The sequence below is a fragment of the Capricornis sumatraensis genome, chromosome 2 (assembly GCF_032405125.1).
Source record: "Capricornis sumatraensis isolate serow.1 chromosome 2, serow.2, whole genome shotgun sequence".
In the NCBI taxonomy this organism is placed as follows: domain Eukaryota; kingdom Metazoa; phylum Chordata; class Mammalia; order Artiodactyla; family Bovidae; genus Capricornis; species Capricornis sumatraensis.
In genome coordinates, this window is record NC_091070.1 from 121,680,786 (window position 1) to 121,706,025 (window position 25,240).

Sequence of the window (25,240 nt, forward strand, 5' to 3'; positions counted from 1 at the left end):
TCCTTCCCCAAAGTAGCGGGAATTTCTTTGGGTATTTATCCTGAGAAAGGTGTAAGGGAATGGAAAGAACAGAATTTAAGCAAGAACTAAGAAAGGCTAAACTCTCAAGACAAAAGTTTAAAAAATCATTCTTATACCGCTTTTATATTCCACATTGACAGACTTTTAAAAGCACATTTAAACTACAGATTTCCTTGGAAATGGACCATAGGGATTTTAGAAAAGAGAGGTATTGCGGTACTATTTCTATGCGCATTAATGTCTGATTTTCGTTAGCCCAGCATTGTTTTCCCTCCAAGGTCTTAGTGTTTTATTACAGCAACAATTACCTCAAGAACAAGTCCTCTAAGGTAGTTTTGTTTAAAAGTGCCTAACTTCATCCAACTACTTTCAACTACTTTCAAAATCGTTTAGTCCTTCATGCTGAAAGTTAAAACTACTATCTTTATCCCTGTTCTGGTTCTGCACCAGAAGCCTGTCTCCTGCAGGACACTGCCACGAAGGCATGCTTTTTACGTGGTGAGCACGTTGCCGTTCACCTTGGCTGCAAAGCAAGAGCTGCGTTTTAAAACCGCCAGGAGCGGGTGGGTGCAGTGTGCTGAATTATCTGTTTTACAACTTCCGCCCGTAAGAAGGATGTTTTCTTCCTTCCTTTAACATTAAAAACAGACAAAACAAAAACAAAAAGAAATCCAACAAGCTTCAGAACCGTCCGATCGCCTAGGGAAAGCGCGCCAATCACACAAAGAAAAGGAGGGGGGCTGCTGGGATTCAAAATCATTTCTCCGGGACGAACACCTTCCTGAACCTATCGGAGTTAACTGCGCGCTTGGTCGCAGCCAGTAAACACGCTGTTTCTGGTTCAGGTCCGCCCTAAAGACTGATCGACATTTATGTAACCCAATGGAGTAGTGAGATGCTGAGGAATCCACCAATACATTCGGGTGGTGGGTGGAGTGTAGGCCAGGGGGTTGGCGGTGCCGTGTCATGGAGGCTCAGTCTCCGAGCAGCCATTGAAGGGGAAGGAACTGAGGGTGTGTGTATGTGTGTGCGTGTGAGTGCGCGCGCGAGTGTGTGGACAAGGAGGTGGGGGCAGCCGAGTTAGAGTCCCAACTCCTTGGACTCCATTTGCGATTCTCTTCTTTCTTCCCCATACCTATCTGGTGGTGGTGGGCGTTTATATTTGCCTTTCTTTTCATTCATTTCCAAATCTTTTAAAAATTTAGGGTTGGGGGTAGTGGGAAAGGCAGGAAAAGGTAAGGGAGGAGAGTAGTAGCAGAAGAGCAGGAGGAGGACATGGAGATGAAGAAGAGGATTAACCTGGAGTTAAGGGACAGAGCCCCGGAGGAGGTGAGATGACTCAGCCCCCTCCCCTTCCTCACCAGCCCTGTATTCGGAGGATCGGGTTTCTGGGGGTCCTGGTGGTTGTGTCGGGAGGGGTAATGAATTAACCCCCATCTGGGTAGGGCTGGAGGGAAATATTCAATTTTAACTTTTAAATCATTAAAATCTTAAAATGGCGAAGGGTTTAAGTTTCTAGGGGGCGTTTTTGTGTGTGCTTGGGGGCTTAGCCCCTTCTCCCCTCGAGTCAGGCGTCGTGGCCTCGTGGGGGCGGGAAGCGGGGTGTTGGGGATGGTTCAGCGGCTTCGCTGCCCACGTTCCTGCTCCTTAGGGCCGGCGGCGTGGGCGCGACCCCCCAGTCCCATTCGCCTCTGCCGCAGCCATCGTCGCCTGAGAAGTTAGTCCAACTTTTCTGCAGTGCTGCCAACTCTTTTTTGGGGCCAGGGGGCGTCCCCGGCCTCGAGGCCCCTGGGCGTTCGACGACATCGCGCCGGGCGCTGGCTGGGGTCGCTTGCGTAGTCGGAAGGACCGCGGGCTGCCGGCGGCGCCCACTCCCCCGGGAAGCGGCGCGCGCCGACCGCCGCCAGGCGGAATCTGGGTCAGCGGCTGGTTCTCTGGCCGCGAGGAAGTTTTGGGACTCGTCGTAGTGACCGGAGGTGGGGAGGGGACACGAGACTTTATCCCCTTCGTCCTTCCGCGGTGTAACAAAATTCGGCTCTGCGTGTCTTGTCGTGGAGGCTGCAACTCCAGTTTTGATCCCGGGAGACCGTTTCACAAAACTAAACAAATGGGTCGTAGAAGTTTCGCGTCTTAAAGATAGGTTCGGCGAAACTAAATGATGCGCTCTCGCTGCTGTCGCCTTAGTTAAAGAGACAGGCTTGGGAGGGGCCACGTGAGGCGGGTCGCGGTCAACTTTTCGGGGGTCGGGCGTAAGGCGTTTCCGCCTCCTTTTTGGAGGGAGCCTTCTCGACTTCACCCAGTCCTCCCCGCCCGGGGCGGAGGCACTGGGGGGAACGCGGGCTGGGAGGCGACCCCTTTTTTCGTTGGGGAGTCCCCGCCCCTTCTGGGGTTTCCCGTCGGTCGGAGCGGCAGGTCGCGAAAGCGGGGCCCATGGCCAGCGAGGAACCTCGCGTTTCTGGTCGCAGTGGAAAACGTCTAGAGTCTTGCTAATTGCAGCCTTCGAAATAAACCCTAGAATTGCAATATAAGGGGTATATGTTTTTCGGGAGGGGTAGAGGTGGTGCTTGTGCTTACCAGCGTGGGGTCCTTTCGGTAGGCTGTAGCGGCGTGAGGAGTGGGAATCCGAGATCTTTAAGTACTTTTTAGAAAACATCTTTCCATGAAATTGGTGGGGGGCAGGGAGGAGGGAAAAGAGTCACTACTATCATCCCACAGATAACTTGAAGTTTCCTAGGGCCTACTCTTTAAGGACTTAAGGAAAAAACAAAACCAAAGTTAAAAAGCTGTCTCGGAGAAGCACACATTTCGAATGCGCTTTTATGTCTTGGTTGGAAAAGTGGGTTTGCCCCTCCTCCCCCATTTTTATACCTGTCCTATCCCTAGTAATTTTCTCGCCTGTTTTGGGGAGCCCCGGATGTCACTTGTGCAGCCTCTCCTCCTTCCCCTGTGGTGTAATAACGGTCTCTTACATTTGAACAGCCCTTTACAGTTTACAGGGCGCTCTTCGTGTTCGTTATTTACTCTATTACTTTCCACCAACTTGTAAGGTGGATGGTATTGTTTTAGAATCCAAATTAGCAAACGGAGTCTCAGGGCAGTGAAGTTACTTACTTAAGTGGAAAAACTGGTTTTCTGACACCAAATCTAGTGGCCCTTTCCTCCACTCAGCTAGACTAGGAGTCTGAGGCTTGACAGTGCCGGCACAGCTCTGCCCCACCTGTGACTGGCTCCAGGCAGTCATGCTAACCTTCTAGGCCTTGACTTCTTCCGCTCTAACCAGATTATGATGCCTTCCTTTGCTTCCTGAAATACCATGTCATGTTCAAATAGAGAAGGTGGCATTCCTAGTTGCTAACATTTGTTTCTCAAAATACCTCAGACATATTTTTGCATTGAGAGTGGAGGGCCAAGGTTTCCTGCTTCCCTTCTAGGTTTGAGTCCATTTAGGCCCACACCAGAAAGTTTTGTGCTCCAGCTCTGACCGGATAGAGGATCCAGCATCTGCCCTTCCACGACTGGGGAGAAGTTACAGAAATTCTACCAGGGTGGCAGGGGAAAATAACATTTAGTCGAGGATGTGTTGTTCTGGGTGATACTGATACTAGAACAAAGAACATCTGAAAGCTGGGCTGTCTGAGAAGGAGCTTTCTAATGTTTCTTCATGAAAGGTAACAAGGTATTTTTGAGTTATGGTGACATCAACCAAAGATAAGGGGGTTTTAAAGTGAAAGAGTGAATAAAACAATTGCCTTTCTTCTCCCTGCTATTTTAGGGCTTATTTAAATCCTTTCTCAGTAACCTCAGTGTCCCCTTACTGCATAAATATATGCCCTGATGTTGAGGGTCCTTTTCACAAGTGTCAGAAACAAGTTTCACGTGGGACGTTTTTCAAAGGTTTATTTCTTATGCAATTAAAAAAAAATTTTTTTTAATTAGTGGGACATCCCTGGTGGTCCAGTGGGTAAGACTCAGTACTCCCAATGCAAGAGACCCAGGTTCAATCCCTGGTCAGAGAACTAGATCCCACATGCTGCAATTAAGACCCAGTACAGCTAAATAAATATATATTTTAAAAAAATTTTATTAGTGATTTGAAGCAGGCATTGAATGTCTTAGCCCAAGTTTAAATTTTAAAAAATTAATTTAAGATATCAGACTTTGTATTTCGATTTTGGGAGAGAATGAAAAGGATCTATATAAGGGGATTGGTGGTTTTAATATTCATGTTTCCAGAGTGTCAGGACCCAGGTCTTTTTGCTAAACAAACTAAAGAATCATTCACATTCTCTCTTCTAGGTAACAGAATTGGTCCTTGATAATTGCCTCTGTGTCAATGGGGAAATTGAGGGCCTGAATGATACTTTTAAAAAACTAGAGTTTCTGAGTATGGCTAATGTGGAACTAAGTTCACTGGCCCGGCTGCCCAGCTTAAATAAACTTCGGAAGGTAAGTTGGCATTAGGCATGAGAATATCATGACTTTGATGCCAACGGGTACTATGCACATTTTTTCCCACATGAAATGATGATTCTGCCTTTTAATTAGAAGCCTCTATGTTTCTAGAGGTAAGAAAATGGGTTGTGTAGCATTTTTAAATCCTCTGTAATATTGCTTTGGTTGTAGAAATTTAATAATGAAATCACTTTATGACATGAATTTTAACACCTACCAAATGTTTTTCTCTGAAGCGTAAAATCCAACTATTATACAACTGGAACCAAACCTGGTTAGAAGTCCGTAGAGATTCTAATATTTTATTTGGTGGTCATAGATGGGAATTTGGAAATTAAAGACTTCTGAAAGTCTTTCTTGAAGGCAAAGAGAATGACAATTGTTTTCTTCTTTAAATTGATATATTTTAGAAATCTTTAATGTATCCTAAGCCTTTGCTATTCATTGTTTTCTTCTCATGTTGAATATATAGTTGGAACTTAGTGACAATATAATTTCTGGAGGCTTGGAAGTCCTGGCAGAGAAATGCCCAAATCTTACCTACCTCAATTTGAGTGGAAACAAAATCAAAGATCTCAGTACAGTAGAAGCTCTGGTAAGTGGAAAGGTTTGTCTCGGGACTTGCTTTTTTTGGTTGAATTTTCTGAGATTTGCTTGAGTTTTATCCTATTGACTTGTAATTCACTCTTGTGAAACTTTTGACTTTCTTATATGTTGTTATACAGATGATACTGCTTTATTTTCCTTTGGAGTAAAACATTCAGATAAATGTTTAAATCAGTAGGAAATTTATTTTATCATCAACTTCAGGAGTTGAATATCTGGTTGTAAAATTTCCAGTATTTTCTTAAATTCTGTTCCTTCTTTCTTATTTTTTGAGTTATTTCATTATTTGCTCCTCAGTTTCCTGGTATGAGGGAAGCAAAGGAGATGAAGTGAAACTCTGAAAACTTAAGAAAAAAAAAGCTTGGGGGAGGTTGAAATTGTTGAAAATAAACTTGATTGTGGATTTAAACTAACCATGTTATTGTTGTTGCCTCTTTATGCACAGATTCAGTCAACAAAATATATTGAGTGCCACTACAGGCGAAGCACTAAGCCAGGTGCTCGAGATAGCAGTGAACAAAACAGAGTTCCTGCTCTTGTGGCGTTTATGCACCAGGGCCTATTAGGAGAATTAACTGTGCTCGATATAATAACCCTTCGTTATAAAATTCTAAACATCTGAAATTCTCTTGACTTCAAATTCTATACATTTTCTGGTTCATGAATTAAAAAAGAATAACATGAGATTTTAAATCGTGAGTGTAATTTTTTACTTTTTACCTTTCTAGCAAAATCTTAAAAATTTGAAGAGTCTTGACTTGTTTAACTGTGAGATCACAAACCTGGAAGATTACAGAGAAAGTATTTTTGAACTGCTGCAGCAAATCACATACTTAGATGGATTTGACCAGGAGGATAATGAAGCACCAGATTCAGAAGAGGAGGATGATGAGGGTAATCATTTTTAATACTAAAAATGTGTCACAATTATAGCCTCTACCCTAGCTAGTAAATTAGATTGGACTTGGGTATTTAAGTGTGGGGGATAAAAGATATAAGACAAGAAAACCTTTAAACCCACAGCCCTAGTCCTGTATTTGTTCTGATTTCTGATTGCTTTGGGGAATTTAATGGTTATTATAATATTAAGCTCCATAAAATTTTATATTTAAACCTCACCACTACTCAGTAAAATGGTAACTTCTTTTTTTTTTTTGGTAACTTTTAAAATAGTATTAAAAACAAGCCAAAAACCATTCATCACATAATTATCCATAAAAGTCACAAAGTAGAAACAAGTATATAACAAATAAACAAAATGTGATATATCCATACAATGGAATCTTAATCAGCCATAAAAATGATTGAAGTACTGATGCATGCTGCAATGTGTATGAACCTTGAAAACATTTTGCTAAGTGAAAGAAGCCATATTCAGAAAGCCACATATTGTATGACACTGTTTATATGAAATGTTATACAATATGTGTGGCATTTGCCTCACATTCGTAGGTAAATTCATAGAGACAGAAAGTAGAGTAATCATTGTTAGGGATCTGGGAGAGGAGAACAGTGAGTGACTATTAATGGATTTTCAGATAAATTGGTGACTAATAGATCAGATGACAGAACAGCTGTTATTAGTGATGGGACACTGTTGCTATTGGTTGAAAAGTTATTTACTTGAAAGAAGAAATTTGATGGATAAACAGTGTTACCAAATGATGGAATGATTGTCAGGTTTTGAAGACTGAAGTAAAATCAACTTCAGTACATGTAATGTTTTTAAGAGAATCTCTACATTGGAAAAATTTTAATGTTTAGATACTGTATTTCTCAAATAGTAAATAGGGATATTATAAAAGAGAAATCTTAAAAAAAAAAAATCACCCTGAGATACTTTCTACCCATTGGCTTAAGAATCTGAGGGGCCAGGGCAAAAATAATTTGCCCAGACGTTTGCTCATCTTTTAAAATATTCTAAAAGATGGAGATGAAGATGATGAAGAGGAAGAGGAAGATGAAGCTGGTCCACCTGAAGGATATGAGGAAGAGGAGGAAGAAGAAGAGGAGGATGAGGATGAGGATGAAGATGAAGCAGGCTCAGAACTGGGAGAGGGAGAAGAGGAGGTGGGCCTCTCATACTTGATGAAAGAAGAAATTCAGGTGAGTAGACCTTATATGCAGTGAAAATTAACTCTTTAGGGCATAGCGTTAAGTAATATAAAAAGTAAGTTGTGTAGAAATTTGAGAGTTTTTTCCACAATTTTGTGTGTATCCACCTGCTTTTTTCCCCCACTGCCCCCCAGTTTTTACTGTATCCAGATAATCATAAACCCTATGATTTTGCCTCCCAGATATCTTTCAAATCCATCTTTCCCTCAGTAGCATGGTATAGTGGAAACATTGCAAGTGTGTCTGAGCCCCAGTTTCTGCATTTATACAACTGAGATTTATACCAACTTCATAGAGTCGTTAAGGATTTAACAAACTAATATGTGTGAAGTATCTAGTTGCTGGCACATTGTAGGCACTCATGGAAACTTTCCTTTCCCCTAATTATTTTTTGCTTATGCTTTTCCAGTAGTTTTCTAAATGGTCTCTCTGAGAATAGCATTACTACTTAGGTGTATCCTCCACAATGCCTGCCTGTGTGGTCTGCATGCAAATGTGATTGTATCACTAGCCTGCTTGAAACCCTTTAATGTTTCCCTGTTACCACCATGATATACAAGGCCGTCCATTATCTAGCCTCTGCTTCCTTCTCTAGCTTCATCTCCCTTAGTACCAAATTAAATCATCACACGAAGCTATTATTGCCTTTCTGTCTGTACACACATTGTTTACTTTATCCGAAATGACTTGCTAGCCATGCCTTCTAATGAACTTTTCTTTTTTCTCAGGTAAACATGAATATACTAAAGCATGTAAAGTGGACCAATTTTATGTACAACTCCATGAAATATTATATATGTACACACTTGTGTAACTACTACTCAAATTGTGCCTCATGATCCTTTAAACACTCAGCTTTCTGTAATTTTAAAGGGACAGCCACTCCTTCCTCTTTTACCTTGGAACCTATAGACATTTTGTAAAAACTTATTTGGCCACTTTCTACTAGATGGCTCCTTTAGGGAAGGGCTATTCATCTTTGTGTCTCAGCATCTAATACATTGATTGGGACATAGGTTCACAGGAAATGTCATTTGACTAGAACGAATGATCTGTAGTCGCTAGGAGTTTAGATAAGTTATTAAGTTTTCTCTTAATGTAAAATTATTGAGTTTTGTTTTCATCATTCATAATTTAATATTTATTATTAAAAATAACCTCTTATTTAGACTAGAAATTGTATTTTTGTTTTCCTAATGACTTTTACATTACTTAAACAGTATCACTGATTAATCATGATTTTTCTCTGATACCATTTTAAATATGAAACTAGTGTAGGAAAAAAATGGCACTTAAATTTGCTTGGGGCCTTAGTGAGTTAGGATCTTTACAATAATGAAGAATAGAACTTTTAAGTATTCAGGGAGAAAGGCAACCTATTCAGTTTTTATCAGCATACAACTTGAATATTTTCCCCATAAATTTTAATTTATTTAGTAAAATAATAGATTTGTTATTTTGTAATTTGACTTTTTTTTGCCTTTGGCTGCACTGCTCCATTTGTGCGACCTTAGTTCCCTGATCAGGGATCAAACCCATGCCCCTACTACAGTGGAAGTACAGAGTCCTAACCACTAAACCACCAGTCCTTGCAGTTGACTTTTATTTTCTGTGCCAATAATTCTTCTTTAAATAGTATTAAGTCATTTAAAAATGACCTTCAGCTAACTTTGAATGTTTATATTCATCCTTCTGTTGAGTATTGGGAAATATTAACTAAAAATGATGTGGTGAAGTATAGAGCAAACATCTCTAAGATAATATATACAACATTAAGTCAATGTGGTACCCAGGTAGCTGAGTCCAGAAGTTTTCAATCATGATGAGGTAATTTGGTGTTTTTTTTAAAATGAAGTCTTGTTTTTAGAAGCCAAGAGCCAGAGAACCTTCAGAAAGTAAGATTTTAAAAAAATCAGAAGGAAATAGAAGTGATATTTGATTAGCTACTTTTTTGTTTGAGTTATTTCTATTTCAGCTGCTCTTCAGATGTAAGGAATTAATATGTATAAAGAAGGACTTATATGTAGTATACTTCATTCAAAATGGAGATGGAGGATTTAGGAGAATTGGGAATTACCGTGTTTTTGCACTATTCACAGTATTAACACAAATGAGGAAACATTTTATAAACCACTAATTAGGAAAAGACCATAATCTTTACAGAGCAAATATCTGGTAATCTAGTAGATTATATGTGTGTGTGTGTGTATTTAGCTGTGCTGGGTCTTCACTGTAGCACATAGGATTTAGTTTCCTGAACTCCATGCTCCCTGTCTTGTAAGCACTGAGTCATAGCCAAAGGATCACCAGGGAAGTCTCTAGATGATATATATTTTTTTAAAGGCATAGAAAGATGGTATATTTTTTTAAAAGGCATAAAAACATGAATTGATTAATCATGTTTTATATAAAACAAAATCCAGAGAAACAGTTTGCTTTTTAAAGTTGAGCTTTTCTAAATTACCATGGAATACATGTGATTAGTATTTCAAGTGGTTTGATTTTTTTTTAATTTATAAGTATTTAAATACCCTCATTTGTCATTCCTTGAAGATTTGAAGTGTTTAAAAAAATGTTCTTTACTTTCTCCTTTTTCCTCTCCCTTTCCCTGCTCTTCTCTCCCCTCTCTCCTCTACCCCCTTCTCTTCCTTTTTTATGTAGGTGTAAGCCCACATATTTTCTTAATTTTTACTGTAGTTGCTTAGTTTATTTGCTACCTCATCAACTGCTTATGCTTTTTGTAGCTTGGATGTCCTGGTATGGAGTGTTTTAAGGTTTGAATTGACTAAGAACGGTTTCTGATATGTGTCATGTAGTTTAGTTTCTCAGGGGCTTCAAGCTAAATGCGGGAAAAATAGGTTCTGATTAATGTTTCTAGATACAAATGGAGCTGTGGTTATTTTGAAAAAGGTGGGTCGTCCAAGTTTTTCTCAACTACCAAGCAGTTTTTAACATTTGCCATTTTAAACTATTTTAAGGAAGTGTACACTGTTTTGAAGTTGGAGAGGGCCCCCAGATTGATTGCATTTTTAAAAATATATATTAGAACTTAACCATCTGGAACACAACCAAGCACAAGGCAGTAATGTTTAAAATGTAAAAGTGTAAAAGGTCTAAGTAACAAAAGACGTTTTCTTTGTAGGAGAATATTCAAGCTGTTACTCTAAACCTATTTTCTCCTTTATATTCAGTTCTTTGGTAAGCTTCTTGATGTAGTTTCTGAATCCATAGCAGATTAAAATTGAAATAGTAACTGTGAAACAGCAGGCATTAGGAAAAGATATAACTCAAAGTAGAGGCCAAGAGTCACTTTAAAAAGGAGAAAACCATCTTACATATATTAATAGTCTTTGAGGAAATTGGCATATACTAATTAGTATACTGCTCATCATCAAAATGGTGACTATGATAATTCAAGGAAAAGGTTTAGCATAAAATGGTAGAAGTGTGCAATGCATTTTAGACATTTTATCCCAATTTGCTTAAAAAAAAAAGGTTATGTTTGAAGTCTGTTTAAACCTTAGTTATCCAAAATACCTCATCCCACAAGAGTTATAGATCAAATTGTATTGTGATTTTTATTGATATTTGCTATTTTGCTGTGTAGATTTTTAGATGTAGAAAGAACTTAGAGATCTTTCTAGATGAATACTTTTTTCATTGATTGGAAAACCGAGGTCCAGAGAGATTAAGTGACTTACTCCATACGTATAACTGTGTTGGAGCTACGATTCAGGTGATTCCTTCCGCAGTCTATGAAACAGAAGACTGTGTCTTTGAAATAGTCAATAATTACTCTGTCTATTAGCCACTGGGCACATTTGCTTATTTAGTTAAAGTAAAATAAAATTCAGTTCCTCATTTGCACTGGTCACATTTCAGATGCTCAGTTGCCGTGTGTGGCTAGTGTGCATTGAACAGCACAGATACAGAACATTTCCGTTGTTGCAGAAAGTTCTTTTGAACATTGCTATTCTCAACTATAACTTATTTTCATGAAAAAACAAGATTTAGTTAGGCTTTTAAAAAGACCTCTGTAAGTTAGGCAGAGGTTGTCAGAACATAGGATGACCATATATTTTTTTCCTGTTGGAATGTATTGTTATCAAAGAGTGAAAAGCCCATGTCATGGGTTTTTTATTCTCAAACTGAATTTTTTCTTTTAATTGAAGTATAGTTGATTTCCAGTGTTGTGTTAGTTTCTGGTATATAACAAAGTGATTCAGTTTTATATACACACACTTAATCTTTTCCATTTTGGTTTATTGCAGGATATTAGATCCCTGTGCTGTACAGTAGGACCTTGTTGTTTATCTATTTTATGTATATAGTAGTTTATAGCTCCTAATCCCAGACTCCCAATTTATCCCTCCTTCATCCCCTTTGGTAACCATAAGTTTGTTTTCTGTGTCTGCGAGTCTATTTCTGTTTTGTAAATAAGTTTATTTGTGTCATATTCAAACTGAATATTTGAATCTCAAGGATGAAGAAGATGATGATGACTATGTTGAAGAAGGGGAAGAAGAAGAAGAAGAAGAAGAAGAGGGTGAGTTACATTAGCCATTCAAAAATCCTAAAAAGCCTTTATTCATGGGTTTTAAAGAATGTGTCTATAATTCAAATTATCACTGATCTCTTTGATATTCATAACATCACACAATTCCTTGAAAGGTATAAAACCTTTTTAAAGAGGAATTTTCTCAGGACATTCATTAATTCCATTTAAAAGGAAAAAAAAACAAACAGCTTATAACATTTGTTTCAAAACAGGAATGAAGAGATAACGGGGCCATAAGCTCAATTTATTATTTTTTTATAGACTTTCATTTTGAAGAGGGTGAAACTTTATTTATGAGAGAAGAGCAGCTGAACTCCAGATAATGCCTGTTTTAGATTTGCCCTCTCGTTGGGCTTCCCTCGTGGCTCAGAGGTTAAAGTGTCTGCCTGGAATGCACAGGGCTTCGATCCCTGGGTCGGGAAGATCCCCTGGAGAAGGAACTGGCAACCCACTCCAGTACTCTTGCCTGGAGAATCCCATGGAGGGAGGAGCCTGGTAGGCTACAGTCCATGGGGTCGCAAAGAGTCGGACAGGACTGAGCCAGTTCACTTCACTTCACTTCACTCTCTTTACCTAGGTCTTTTAAGAAATTTAAAAATTTAGTAACAGTTCCATTAATGTTTCTTGATCTGTACTTCATGATTTGACCACAAGGGTGCATAGCAAGCTGTCATTATTTATGGCTTTCTAAGTCTATTAAGGTTGTTTCAATACTGAACTTAAAAGTAATGCAGAGGGGAAACCTAACCTATAATTTTCTTGTGCCATTAACTTTAACTAAGATAGATTCAAAATTTTGTAGCCTAACAAATATTCATTTGTTAAAATTAAGTATTTTCAACAGTTTTCCTTTTATTTTTTCAGAAGAAGAAGGTCTTCGAGGGGAAAAGAGGAAACGAGATGCTGAAGATGATGGAGAGGAGGAAGATGACTAGATCATTCTAAGACCAGATCCCCTAATGTTCCTGGGTGTGCAATAGAGTGATCACATCTTCTTTGTTTCTTCTTGTATGATAGCTATCCCTACAGAATATAATGTGTAACTTTTTATAGGAAAAGTGTGGTTTTACTATTTTTGCCTTATCATTCCAAATAAGATTAACTAGTCTGTTAATGATCATATTGTATGTAGAGAAAAATTTTCATTGACCCCCCCCATTGTGAAATTCCCTAGCAATTTATTTAGAATCTTAAATTTTCTAATTAAAGCTCATTGTATTAGTCATTTTTAGCATAATTAAAATATGATCGCTTTTACACAGGCATAGTATGGTGCATTTCATTCATAGGGTTTTTAAGTTATTTATAAATTCACTGAAATCACAGTTGGCTGAAATCTGGAATGAAAATAGTCTCTTGAATGCTAAGTTGGTTATTTTTTTAGAGGCAACCCAGAGATCTTTAGTTTGAAGGCAGTGCCTTTTTTTTGGCTGAGGGTAGTTGAATGCTTTTTTGTCACACGAGTAGCTTGGAAAGTAGGGGCAGAATAGTAAAGGTTTTATTCAACAATATAGTTCATGGCATTTGCGGAGCCTTCTAAAACCCTTTAAGCTAGGTGACTAAGAAGATTTTTGTTTTCAAGGAAAAATTGCTTATACTGAGTTGAGAGACATGTAGGTGAGCCCTTTCTTGTTTCAGCTGAAGATCATGGCCTGCCAACGGTTGTTATTTTAAGTGTGCACTCTTGTTTTCCTCTCAGTGATTCTCTTATGATCACCTTCCTTTCTTGTTTCACTCCTTTCCCTCTTCTCAAAAAACAGTTGGGAAACAGGGACACCCAGGATGACTCTGTTTTATACCTCAACCACCTTTTCAGACCTGTGTCAGTCTTAAACAAGCTAAGTGAAAGAAACTGAGTATTTTCTGAAATATGGATATTATTATCAATACAGTTTTATGCAACAGACTCTGCTTACTATAAATCTTTCTTGACAGGATGTACAGACTGTATTAGGAAGATGGAGAAAGAAAAGAATAGAGGAGACTCTTGGAAGCAGCACTGTGTTCCTCAAAATGAAAGTGAAGTCGCTCTTGGCGACCCCATGGACTGGAGCCTACCAGGCTCCTCCATCCATGGGATTTTCCAGGCAAGAGTACTGGAGTGGGGTGCCATTGCCTTCTCTGAAAGTCAGAACAATTGCCTGGTGATAATGAGACATTCAAATCAGATTAGCTTTCCAAATGATTTAGATACCACTCTGCAAAGCATGGGCTTCCCAGGTGGCACTAGTGGTAAAGAATTCACTTGCCAGTACAGGAGACGTAAGAGATGCGGGTTTGATCCCTGAGTTGGGAAGATCCCCTGGAAGAGGGCATGGCAACCCACTCCAGTATTCTTGCCTGGAGAATCCCAGGGACAGAGGAGCCTGAGTGGCTATAGTCCATAGGACTGCAGAGTCAGACATCACAGAAGCGACTTAAGAATGCACACACTGCAAAGTAGTTCTAATTTTTCTGAGCAGAACCTTTATTCTTTGTATAGTTTTAAAGCATTATTACCAGTTATAGCATTTAATTGGAATACACTGGACAGCTGGGAAAATATTTGAAACTAAATCAATATTAAGATTTGTTTTCAGGTAGATGTCTATTAAAAATAGAAACATTTGGGATAACCGAGTGTGTGTTTCCTTATACAACTACTAAGTATAATATGAGTAGGCAAGTACATCTTTTTTGTTGTTGTGGAGGCTCCATGTTCAAGGCAATTGCTTTCTTAATTTTAGCTAGCTAAAAATTTTTTCCCCTTTGTTTTGAATATATGTAAGTTTTTAAAGAGTATCAGCAAATTAGTTGGTTACACTTGCATACTGGGACACATTTAAATTACTGAGAATAGTATTACTTCTTTCTTAGTTTAAAATGTATGACAGGGTTTTAGAGTAAAAAATTACAAAGTTATTTCTGGATAAACTAAAAAAGCTGCATAACTAAAATAAAACTGTTGGAATTAGTTTAGTTGGGGGATTGGAATCTCCAAAAGGCTAACATTTTACTCTTTTTTAACAATTATAATACTCTGTTTTAATTCCTGAGAATTCTTATTGCATAATATGCCAGATTATAAGATACTTTAAAAGTTTAATCTATATATTGACTTTCTTATCAATCATCTTATTGTGCAATCGAAATGATCAAAATTAGAGTTCTTTGGTTTGAAAACAACACTTAGAGCCTCCAAATAACTTTTTAAGAGTTATTTAGCTTTGTGGGTGATATTTTCATGCAAATAAGTAAGGGTGGGTTTTATATTTTGTAGAAGTTTTTGGTCCTATTTTAATGCTCTTTGTATGGCAGTATGTATATAGTGTGTTAAATTCCTCAAGACCCTCCTTCAAAACTTTGAAGTTAATACTTTTGTGCAACTGTGTTTTGAATAAAGCCATGACAGTGTTAAAAACAAACAAAAAAAGGCAGTACTGATTATTTTATTGTTTCTGACCCCTGTTTTTTTCTGTGACTGCTGTAATTTAAAGTTTTTGAAAGTGAATTGCTTCAAATAAATTGAAGAGTTGTTACTGATTAGTTTCACTGTATGACATTTTTTGAACATCACCATTGAAGGTCTTTCCTAAAACAGAATCAGCTTGAAATTTAACATTCAAATACGAATGTGATATGAGATAATACAGTGTAATAGTTTAACTCATTAACTTTTCCCAAGGGGTTGCAAACTGAGCCGGTACTTTTTGTATTTTGATTTGAAGTAATAATATCTACAGTTGAAGTAACTTGTTTATAGTTACCCAAAGTGATTATAAACCTCTTGTACAGCAAATAGTTTTCTAAAATGAGTCTAAAGTCTCCATTAGTACTGTGTTTATCTTCAGAGTCCTTAGATAATATAAATACAAATAATTCTTGCATGTTTATCTTGAGTAAATCCAACCTGAAACAAACTTTATCTGCTCTCATTTTGGTTTTCCTGTGATAAGTGGTTTTTTAAAAGTTTCATTTGTAGGCAACTCTGGAATTTGATAAAGTCAAGGCACAAGTATAAAGTAATGTTTTCATGTATTTTAATTATGGAACTCTGCCTCCTGAGAGATGGAAAATACTGAAGTACATTTCAACTTCAGGGATTATTGAAATTAGTATGGTGTTTTCTGGTTTTATGGCTTAAAACAATTCAAAACATCTCTTCTGGTTAAAGATGATGGTAGTAATAACACTAGTTTTTGGTGGAGATGTTAGATAATGAAGCCATTCTTTGAGAGAATGGGATTCAAAAACACTTTTAAGTATTGTTTATTCTTTCCCTCATAGTTCAGTCAGTAAAGAATCTGCCCGCAGTGTAGGAGACCTGGGTTCTATCCCTGGGTAGGGAAGATCCCCTGGAGAAGGAAATGGCAACCCACTCCAGTATCTTTGCCTGGAAAATCCCATGGACAGAGGAGCCTGGTAGGGTGCAGTCCATGGGGTTGCAAAGAGTCGGGCACGATTGAGCAACTAACAAACACAACTTCATTCCTTGTTCTATATTTTAAAAAGAGGCTTTGGAACATTCCCATGGCTGAGAATTTTCCCTCTGTTCTTCCTAGTACTGGATGCAATGATATTTTACAGCTGTTGCTTAATAATAGCATTCTACTCCTGCATTCCTTTTTCATGTACTAATCAGCCTAAGATTTGAGAACCTGGCTTGGATAATTTGGTTTTAGGCAGCTACTTGTGTTACTAGTCTAATGAAGAGCCCTAACATGGAGAACAGGTTTTACCACAAAAGTAGGAGACAGATTGGATCCCTGTGTCAGGAAGATGCCCTGGAGGAGGAAATGGCAACCCACTCCAGTAGTCTTACCTGGAAAAACCCCACGGATAGGATCTGGGCAGGCTACAGTCCATGGGGTCGCAGGGTAGGACACACATGCCACCTTTCTGTGTGGTAAGACCGTGTGGTTATCCCATGACAGCAGTTCTGCTTGAGAAAGAATCAGAAGCAAGCCAAGTTAATGACTCAATTTTATGAGTATTTGCAAATTATTTTTTTGTTAAAGCATCACTTGTACCTGGTTATTTATAAAATGAACATGTCCACATTACACAACTGCAGGCCACCAAATTAGGCATACAACGTTGGTGAAAACTCATTCTAGCTGTTGAAGAAGTGATTTTGAACCGGTAAATAGTTTCCTAATTTCTCAATCTCCTATTCAGTGCTCAGACTGCACCATCTTGCAGATGAAGGCCATGACCTGCGCCCTCCATTTTAGTTGTTAACTTTTCCTGGATAGACTCACTCCCACAGCTCCAGAATTAACAGAGGCTACAGGGTTTCTCCACTAGGAGGCATTTTCTCCCACAGTCCTCTTTTCTAAGCACGAAGAAGCCAGTGACTGTGCTCAATGGAGCTCAAGGCCATTTATAAAGACTAGCTCTGTCTGAGCAATACTGGGGTTGGTAGAAGAAAATATAAATATTATGGAACGAACTGGAGTTGTAGCAACATTTATTTTTTTTTAAACTAATGACAGCAGCAACAGAGGAAGCTAGCATCTGCAAGGGAAGCAACAAGTACCATCACAGTGCAACTCAGAGAAACCAGTGCAGGTCGTTTTTAGCGGTGCACCCCGCCCCCGTTTTCTGAAAATATTCTGAGTTAAGAACAGTCTCACTTGTGCAGTGTTGAGGATTCATTATTTGTAGGAAATGAGTGAAATCTTTCTGAATAGGATTCCACATTTGAGGGGAGGGGCGGGATGTGTGTCTTATTCTTACCACGCTGTCCATATTGGGATATGTGGAGGGAAATTTAAAATTGTTTTGACATATTTGGCATTTTATCCTTTTGCAGTACTGCTTGATTCCCCACTGCGAAGGTTCCTGGGCTGTTTTGGATTCTTGATAGCAGTCTGGAATAAACAGCGGTAGATTTTACTTCAATATTTCTACTGAAATAAAATAACCTCAGGGTATATCTTTGAGGTTATCTGTTATCGTCTTTGCCTTAATTTTTACCTTTAATTTCTGTAATCTCTACCACTGCGCTATAAAGTAGTTTTTCCTTCCTCAGTCAGTTCAGTTCAGTTGTCCAGTCGTCTCCGACTTTTTGCGACCCCATAGACCGCAGCCCACGGACTTTCTCTTCCTGGGGGACTTTTTACAGCAAGACACCCTCCAGCGATTCTGGAATCTCGCGCGGTCGTAATGAGTAGAGCGTGTTGGCGAGAGCAACAGGACTTGAAACTACAGAAATAACAGCCTGGTTACAGGGGAAACGAAATAAAAAGCGCTAATCACTTTCGAGTGTGCCCCTGACTTGATTTAAGAAACCCATGGTAAAACGTTCTGACAAACTAGTTTCTTAAATTCCAGAGCGAAGTCGAAACGCCAGGAATTTAAAAAGCGGTCAGGACTCCAGACCAACCGGGGCTACCCACATTGCTCTGCAAGGGCGCTTTCCAAAGCGCCTCCGATTGGGCCAGAAATGCCGCATTCCGGTCACGTGCCTTCGCCCCGCCCTCCTCCCCGCGCCTCTATGTAAGCGGGGGCTACTTCATGCCCTCAGCTTTCAGTCAGCGAGTTGCGCATGCGTGAGGCGTGGCGACAGCGGTCCCCTGTGAATGGGTACCTCTGCCTCCGCCCTCTAATGAGCAGAGAAGCTCGTTCGTCGGACCTTCCTATTCTTTAGTCACTCGTGTCTTACAGCACTCGCTTAACAGTTTACAGAGCTTCTGTGCGTTCTGAGTCGCTTCAGCCGTGTCCGATTCTGTGCGACCCTATGGACCAGGTTGCCATGCCCTCCTTTAGGGAATCTTCCCAACCTAGGGATTGAACCCGCGTGTCTTAGGTCTCCCGCAATGGCAGGCGGGCTCTTTACCACTAGCGCCACCTTGCCAACAGAGCTTCTGTTTCCTTTATAATTTTAAAATATTAAATGCTCTTAGCCCCACATTTGCGAATATCATCCAATTTAATGACTATAAACTGAGGTGTGTTAGGTGCGATTCGAGCTGAGGCCACTTTGCTTCTCCGTCTCGTTCGTGCCTTTCTGCTTCAAGTTTGCACTTGAATAACCTTTGTTCAGTGGTAACCTTTGCTTCTCCTCAGTAGCTAGCTAGCCTGCTCTGCTGTTCCTATTCCCATTTTCTTTATCTTGAAGCCAGAATTGCTGGATTGATCTGAGCCTTAATAGTTCAAGTAGGTACCTAAGGACGAATCAATTCTGGAGAATATTAAAGCAACTAACTAGCCGGAGGGAAATCACTGAAAACTGATGGGGAACCCACGTGTCAAATAATAAAGAGCTGTAACTAACATACGATCTTTTTCTTCTCTTCTACAAGGGAAGGTAAATACTGGGGAACTTTTGTGAAGGTCAGTTTGCAGGCTTTTAAAGTAGCGGAACTGTAGTTAGAACTGTCTCAAACTTTTGGAGAGAAATTGTCACCAATTTATACTTTTAATATTTTTATTGGAATCAGTAAGTCACCTTTCAGGGATTGTTTCAGTTTGTCTTGTACACCAGAAAGGCTTTTTTTGAGCTATAGAAGGTGTCAGCAAACGAATTCTTGGGTACACAATTTTTATAAAAATGTTAAAGGATGGGTTCTTGTCTTATATAAAAGTAGCAACTATAAATAATTAACTTCAGTAAAACTAATGCCAATAGTTTCTCAGGCATTTTCAATGGCTTTTACAAAACAACCACAAAATTGGGTAAAACAAAAGCCATCTTCTTTTGAAATAAAAGATGAGAATATACTTGGGTTTTTAGAAGCCAAGATTTTCTGATGGGTAGCAGCATTTCTCAGAAAAGGATTTTCCTTTTGTCATAAATTAATAGGTAGGAGAAGTTTTTAGATTGTTTATTTCTCCTTATGTTGAAGGATGTTGTCTATTTTCAGCATTGTTTTGATGCTGCTACAGTACTTAGAAACAATTATCAGAGAAAGTTGATAGTGTTTTTTTTTTTTAAACAATCCATCGGACATTGAGTAGCCACCTGCTGAGAAAGGGGCTATTGCCATCTGGTCTATGTTATGAAGCCAAATCTTTACACTGATCCCGTAAAAACCTCCTTTTCTTTTTGTGTCATCTATTTTCCCTTCCACCACTGTTTTATATCAGCCTGCTGGAGTTCAGGGACAAATAAGAGGTCCTATAATGTAGGTCATTGCATAATGATGAAATATCAATTCTGTACTCGGTCTCTAAGGCTCTGTCCTTGATAATATAGTGTGCTGTGATTGTTGTAAAGCTTTCACTCCATATTTGATATTAGTTCTCATGGCTGTAATGTAACCACTGTCTTTTAGGTTTCTATGTGTTCAAACTTTATTAGTTACAATTAACAGATGAAGAAGTGAGGAGATAATCTACAAATTCTTTTCAAGGCAAGGAGGCCTGTAGCTATGATCAAAGGCATAAGATGTGGAAGAATGTTCATTTAACAAACTTTTTAATATCTTTGTTTAAGGCACCTAACTGCTAGGAAAACAAAGATAAATAATACAGAACTCTACCCCTTGAAAAACACAGCCTAAACACAACATTATGAAACAGGAGAGAAATGATGGAAGGTAGAGAAATGATGGAGCTGACAACTTGTGCCCAGGAAGCTCAGAGGATGCTGGAACCTAGATTTGCTCACTTGAGTGAAGGTCTCATCTCCTGTTTAGCAGGGCTTCATTTTGTCAAAGTCAGCCAGCTAGTGAGGGACAGACCTGTGCCGTGAAAGCTCACAAGAGGCTAATGTTCTAAATCAGAGTGAAAGTGAAAGTCACTCAGTTGTGTCCGATTCTTTGCAACCCCATGGACTATATAGTCCATGGAATTCTCCAGGCCAGGATACTGGAGTGGGTAGCCTTTCCCTTCTCCAGGGGATCTTCCCAACCCAGGGATCAAACCCAGGTCTCCTGCATTGCAGGTGGATTCTTTACCAGATGAGCCACAAGGGAAGCCCTCTAAATCAGAGATCGGCTTATTGCTTTATATGGAGATTGTATAATTATGTTGACTGCAGCATTCTTATTTATGTATTTATTTTTGGTTGTGCTGGGTCTTCATTGCTGCATGCGGCCTTTCTCTAGGTGTGGTGAGTGGGGTCTACTCTTCATTGTGGTGCACGGCTTTCTCACTGCAGTGACTTCTCTTGTGGACCACAGGCTCTAGGCGTGGGCTGCAGTAGTTGTACACAGGTTAGTTGCTCATCAGCATGTGGACTCTTCCTGCGCCAGGGATTGAACCCATCCCCCTGCACTGGCAGGTAGATTCTTATTCACTGTACCATCAGGAAGTCCACTGCAATATTTCGTATTCATTTAATTTTATTTTGGGTTGCACTGGGTCTTGCTGCTTGCAAGCTTTCCCTAGTTATGGCTCAAGGGCTTAGTTGCTCTGCAACATGTGGGATCTTTCCCAACCAGGGATAGAACCCATATCCCCTGACTGGGCTATTGCAGGGGATAGGTGAATTCCTATCCTATTGTTAGGTGAATTCTTAACCACTGGACCACTAGGGAAGGCCCTGACTGCAGTATTCTGTTCAATAAAAATATAATGATATCTACAAATGTGAGCCAGGAAGTAATTTAAAATGTTATTTTTAGCCATATTAAAAAATAAAAATAAGTAAAATTAATTTTTACAACATATTTTATTTAACCTGATTTATCCAAAATGCTATTTAATTTTAATAGGTAGTCAATATAAAATTATTACTGAGATTATTTTACTTTTTTTTCCACACAGAGTCTTCAAAGTTTCAGATGGATTTTATACTTAACAGCACTTATCAATTTGGATTAGCCACATTTCATGTAGCTATGTGAAAGTCTACGATATGCCTTTCCTAGAAGAGGTTAACTGGGAGGCCAAGTTAATAATCAGAAGTCTCTCTGATGAGCACAGAATCAGAACAGGGGCTGCTGGTTGGTCTTGGGGGATATTTTATTGACCTGACAAGTATGATGAACCTACCCTGATCCAGTAGAGTATACTTTTTTGGTGGTTTTACAGTTTGTTGTATTAAATAGTTTTGCATTAGCAGTAATAGACTGATATTGCCAAATTCATCTTTTGACCACTTTTTTCTGTTAATATTAGCATATTTTATTCAAAAAAGTTAAATTTTTTTAACCTCTTTTATATTTAGTCATATTTGAATATGTGTGTAGACTGTGTGTGTGACTAGTGCATATTTGATTTGTATGTCCCTAATTTCTTCACTTAAGCAGTTACTTTCTTTCATGGGGTTAGTATGTTCTGTGCATGCATGCTAAGTTGCTTCAGTCATGTACAGCTCTTTGTGACCCTATGGACTGTGGCCTGCCAGGTTCCTCTGTCCATGGGATTCTCCAGGCAGGAATGCTGGAGTGAATTCCCATGCCCTTCCTCACTTAGGGATCAAACCCGCATCTCTTGTATCTCCCGCATTGGCAGGCAGGTTCTTTACCAGTAGCACCACCTGGGAAGCCCTAATACTCTCTACATTTAGCTAATTTCATTCATGATGCATTTTTTAAAAATGAATAATAAATTTATTATAGGTATATTTTAAGAATTATAAATTAATACCATATTACTGACAATTTGGAAAAGAGAAAAAAATTTGCCACAATGCAATAGTTGCTTATTTATTTTTTGTGTGTGTGTAATAAAGTTTTATTAAAGTATAAAAGAGATAGAGAAAGCTTCTGACATAGGCATCAGAAGGGGGTAGAAAGAGTACCCACTTGTTAGTGTTAGCAATGAAGTTATATACACTCCAGTAAATCCAAAGAATGTCTGAAGGTTGTAAAGACCTCACCAGACCTACTCCCATAATTTACATTTTAAGATAACAGAATTAGCCAGAAGGTTTAATCCAGAGACTGTCCTCAGGCATAATACATTGTTGTTATATAATCCTAAGGAATGTAGAAAAGGAAAAAAGTTTGTCCTTTCTCCCTCCTTGAGAATTCCAGACCCCTCTCTCCTTGGAGACCCCTAGACTTCTTATCAACCTGCCTAGGAAATGACTCTCATTCTCCCCTTTTCTTTTAGGAGAATTATGTTGCCTAGGGAAAAGGGGCGTCGTTCTGGTTCCATAACTGCTTCCGAGCTGAGAAGGGGCATTGTCCCTAAATTGGAGAGGCAATATATTCTCCTAATCCTCATATTGAGGATATCTGATCCAGGGGCCCCAAATAGTAGTTGGAGGAAGGTGCAGCAGTAGCAGGAGTTTGAGCAACCATCTGTAACTTAAAAGCTTTCATGCAGCTAGAAACAAATCCAGTTATACAATTACAGATGTAAGGCAACATAGTCATTAAAACAAGTTAAAATCAAAATTAAAAGTCACATTAAGTCCATAGTTAAAGTTCAACATACTGCACCAGTCCATTTTAGGTTTGGTAGATGTCATCAGATGAAGAAGAGGCATCACATGTGATTGTTGTCGAAGGTATTCACAGACTTGGAGAAAGTCCTTTTTTTGAAGTGGAGATGTCAACCACGGGAAGCCTTCCACTGATGAAGAGAATCTTTATAACCTCCTTAGCCTGTTCACTAAGACAGAGAAAAGCCTCAATCCATCCAGTAAAAGTATCTACCCAAACTTGTAAGCAAGAATATCCATTAGCTTTCGGCATATGAGTAAAATCAATTTCCCAGTCTTCTCCAGGATACTTCCCACTTCGTTGTAATCCAGATTTTGCTTCCAAATCAGCAGTCACCATGGCATAACCTGCTTTGTGTTTTCCATCCCGAACAAAAGAACTGCCATCTTGTCCTGAAGGATCCCGGACCAGCCCCCAAGATGAAAGGTTTTTGTTGAATCATGACGCCGGGATTCTTGGCCCCCAGAGGAGAAGAATTCAATCCGGGGCCAGAGACGAGGCTTGATCACTCAGAGCTTTTGTGTAATAAAGTTTTATTAAAGTATAAAGGAGATAGAGAAAGCTTCTGACATAGGCATCAGAAGGGGGTAGAAAGAGTACCCCAAGTTGCTTATTACAATACATATTTTTATTTAGTTTGACTCATAGCCTGTAAATTTACATTGTATTTTCCCTTCATGTAATAATACATATAAAAGCATTTCCCCACATTATTAGAATTTCAAATGAAATTTCAAATGAAATCTAATTTTAATCTGTGAGTAGGCAACCCACTCCAGTATTCTTGCTTGGAATCTTCCACAGACAGAGTTGTCTGGTGGGCTACAGTGCATCAGGTCGCAAAGAGTCTGACACAACTGAGCATGCATGTATGCAGGCATGGCATAATTTATCCAATGTTTTTGAATATCTATTTCTCTCTCATTTATTATGATTATTTTTTGTATAAATAGCACTCTAGTGAAAAGCTTGACATTGTGATTACTTCCCATATTTTAGAATAGTTACTTAGAATGAATTCCCAAGAGTGGAATTTATAGGTTAAAGGATTATTAATATTTTTATGACTTTGAATTCTGAAAGGATTTTTACAAAGTATCATGAGACTAACAGTTTTACGTTACCTGTGCTTGTAATGGTTATATCTTTCTTCATATGCTTACTTAATAGGCTTATCCATTTAAGCACTTGCTATGTACCAGCAATGTTCTAAGCACTCATGACACAACAGTGAATAAAACAGACAAAAATTCCTGGCATCATAGGTCCTCCTGGGTGAAACAATCAGCTGGATAAATAAATGAAATTTATGTGCTAAAGGAAATAAAGCAAGAAGGAGAATATGAAGTTTCATGCGGGTGAGCATTTTAGAGTAGCTAGTAAAGTTCTCATTAAGTAAGTGACAAAATTTTTAAAACTGTTTTAAATTTTAATCACAAACCTACAGAAAACTTGCAAACATAGTGGCAAAATCTTTTTTTCCTGAAGCTTTTGAAAATCAGTTACTTACCCATATAATGTTCCACCTCCCCATATAACTTTAGAGTATTCTTTCCTATAAACAAAGACGTTCTTTTATATAACCAAAATGTAACCATCAAAATAAGAATATTAACACTGATACATTGATATTGTTTTATCCTCATACTGCCCCCCCTCCATCAAATGTTGTCAACTGTCTCAATCAGGGCCTTCATAGCAGAAAGATTCAGTTCTACATTGTGAGTTGTTGCATTTAGTCTCTTGTCTCTTTAGACTCCTTCAGTTTCAAATAGTTTCTAAGTGTTTTTTCAACTTTTATGACCTTGACACTGTTGAAACCTTCAGGCCACTTATTTTGTAGAATATCCCTTAATTTAAGTTTGTCTGCTGTTTCCTTATGATTAGACTTAAGGTTATGTATTTTTGGCAAGAATATCACAGAAGCAATGCTGTGTTCTTGTTGTGTCTTATCAGATGGCACATAATTTCTATTTGGCCCATTACTGATAATGTTTACTTTGTCGCTTGATTTAGATGGGATTTCCAAACTTCTCTGCTTCTTCTTTTTGTAACTAAGTATTTTGTGGGTGCGATACTTGATCACATTTCTCCTCAAACTTTGTTTATTTGTCTATGTCTATGATGCTTTTGAACTGTGGTGTTGGGGAAGACTCTTGAGAGTCCC

The 25,240-nt window shown here is 38.6% G+C and overlaps 1 protein-coding gene across 5 annotated transcripts; it reads left to right on the plus strand.

Moving 5' to 3' along the window:
• Positions 1-1,034: 1,034 nt before the first annotated feature.
• Positions 1,035-15,197, plus strand: ANP32E (acidic nuclear phosphoprotein 32 family member E). Of its 5 annotated transcripts, none has more exons than XM_068964317.1 (7): positions 1,035-1,350; positions 4,318-4,467; positions 4,946-5,068; positions 5,808-5,973; positions 7,007-7,185; positions 11,677-11,740; positions 12,617-15,197. In XM_068964317.1, exons 1-7 carry the CDS (start codon positions 1,297-1,299, stop codon positions 12,685-12,687), a joined length of 807 nt encoding a protein of 268 aa, XP_068820418.1. In that variant the 5' UTR covers positions 1,035-1,296; the 3' UTR covers positions 12,688-15,197. The 5 variants fall into 5 exon arrangements, with proteins under 5 accessions (XP_068820418.1, XP_068820419.1, XP_068820420.1 ...); XM_068964318.1 differs by having other exon boundaries at positions 12,623-15,197; XM_068964319.1 differs by having other exon boundaries at positions 12,626-15,197.
• Positions 15,198-25,240: the final 10,043 nt, after the last annotated feature.

What these genes read in the sequence shown, in the direction of transcription:
- ANP32E (XM_068964317.1), top strand. Translation starts at nt 1,297, where the DNA reads ATGGAGATGAAGAAGAGGATTAACCTGGAGTTAAGGGACAGAGCCCCG. An exon ending in AGAAGAGGAGGATGATGAGG is followed by an intron (nt 5,974 to 7,006) that starts GTAATCATTTTT and finishes ATATTCTAAAAG; the next exon opens with ATGGAGATGAAGATGATGAA. An exon ending in AGAAGAAGAAGAAGAAGAGG is followed by an intron (nt 11,741 to 12,616) that starts GTGAGTTACATT and finishes TTATTTTTTCAG; the next exon opens with AAGAAGAAGGTCTTCGAGGG.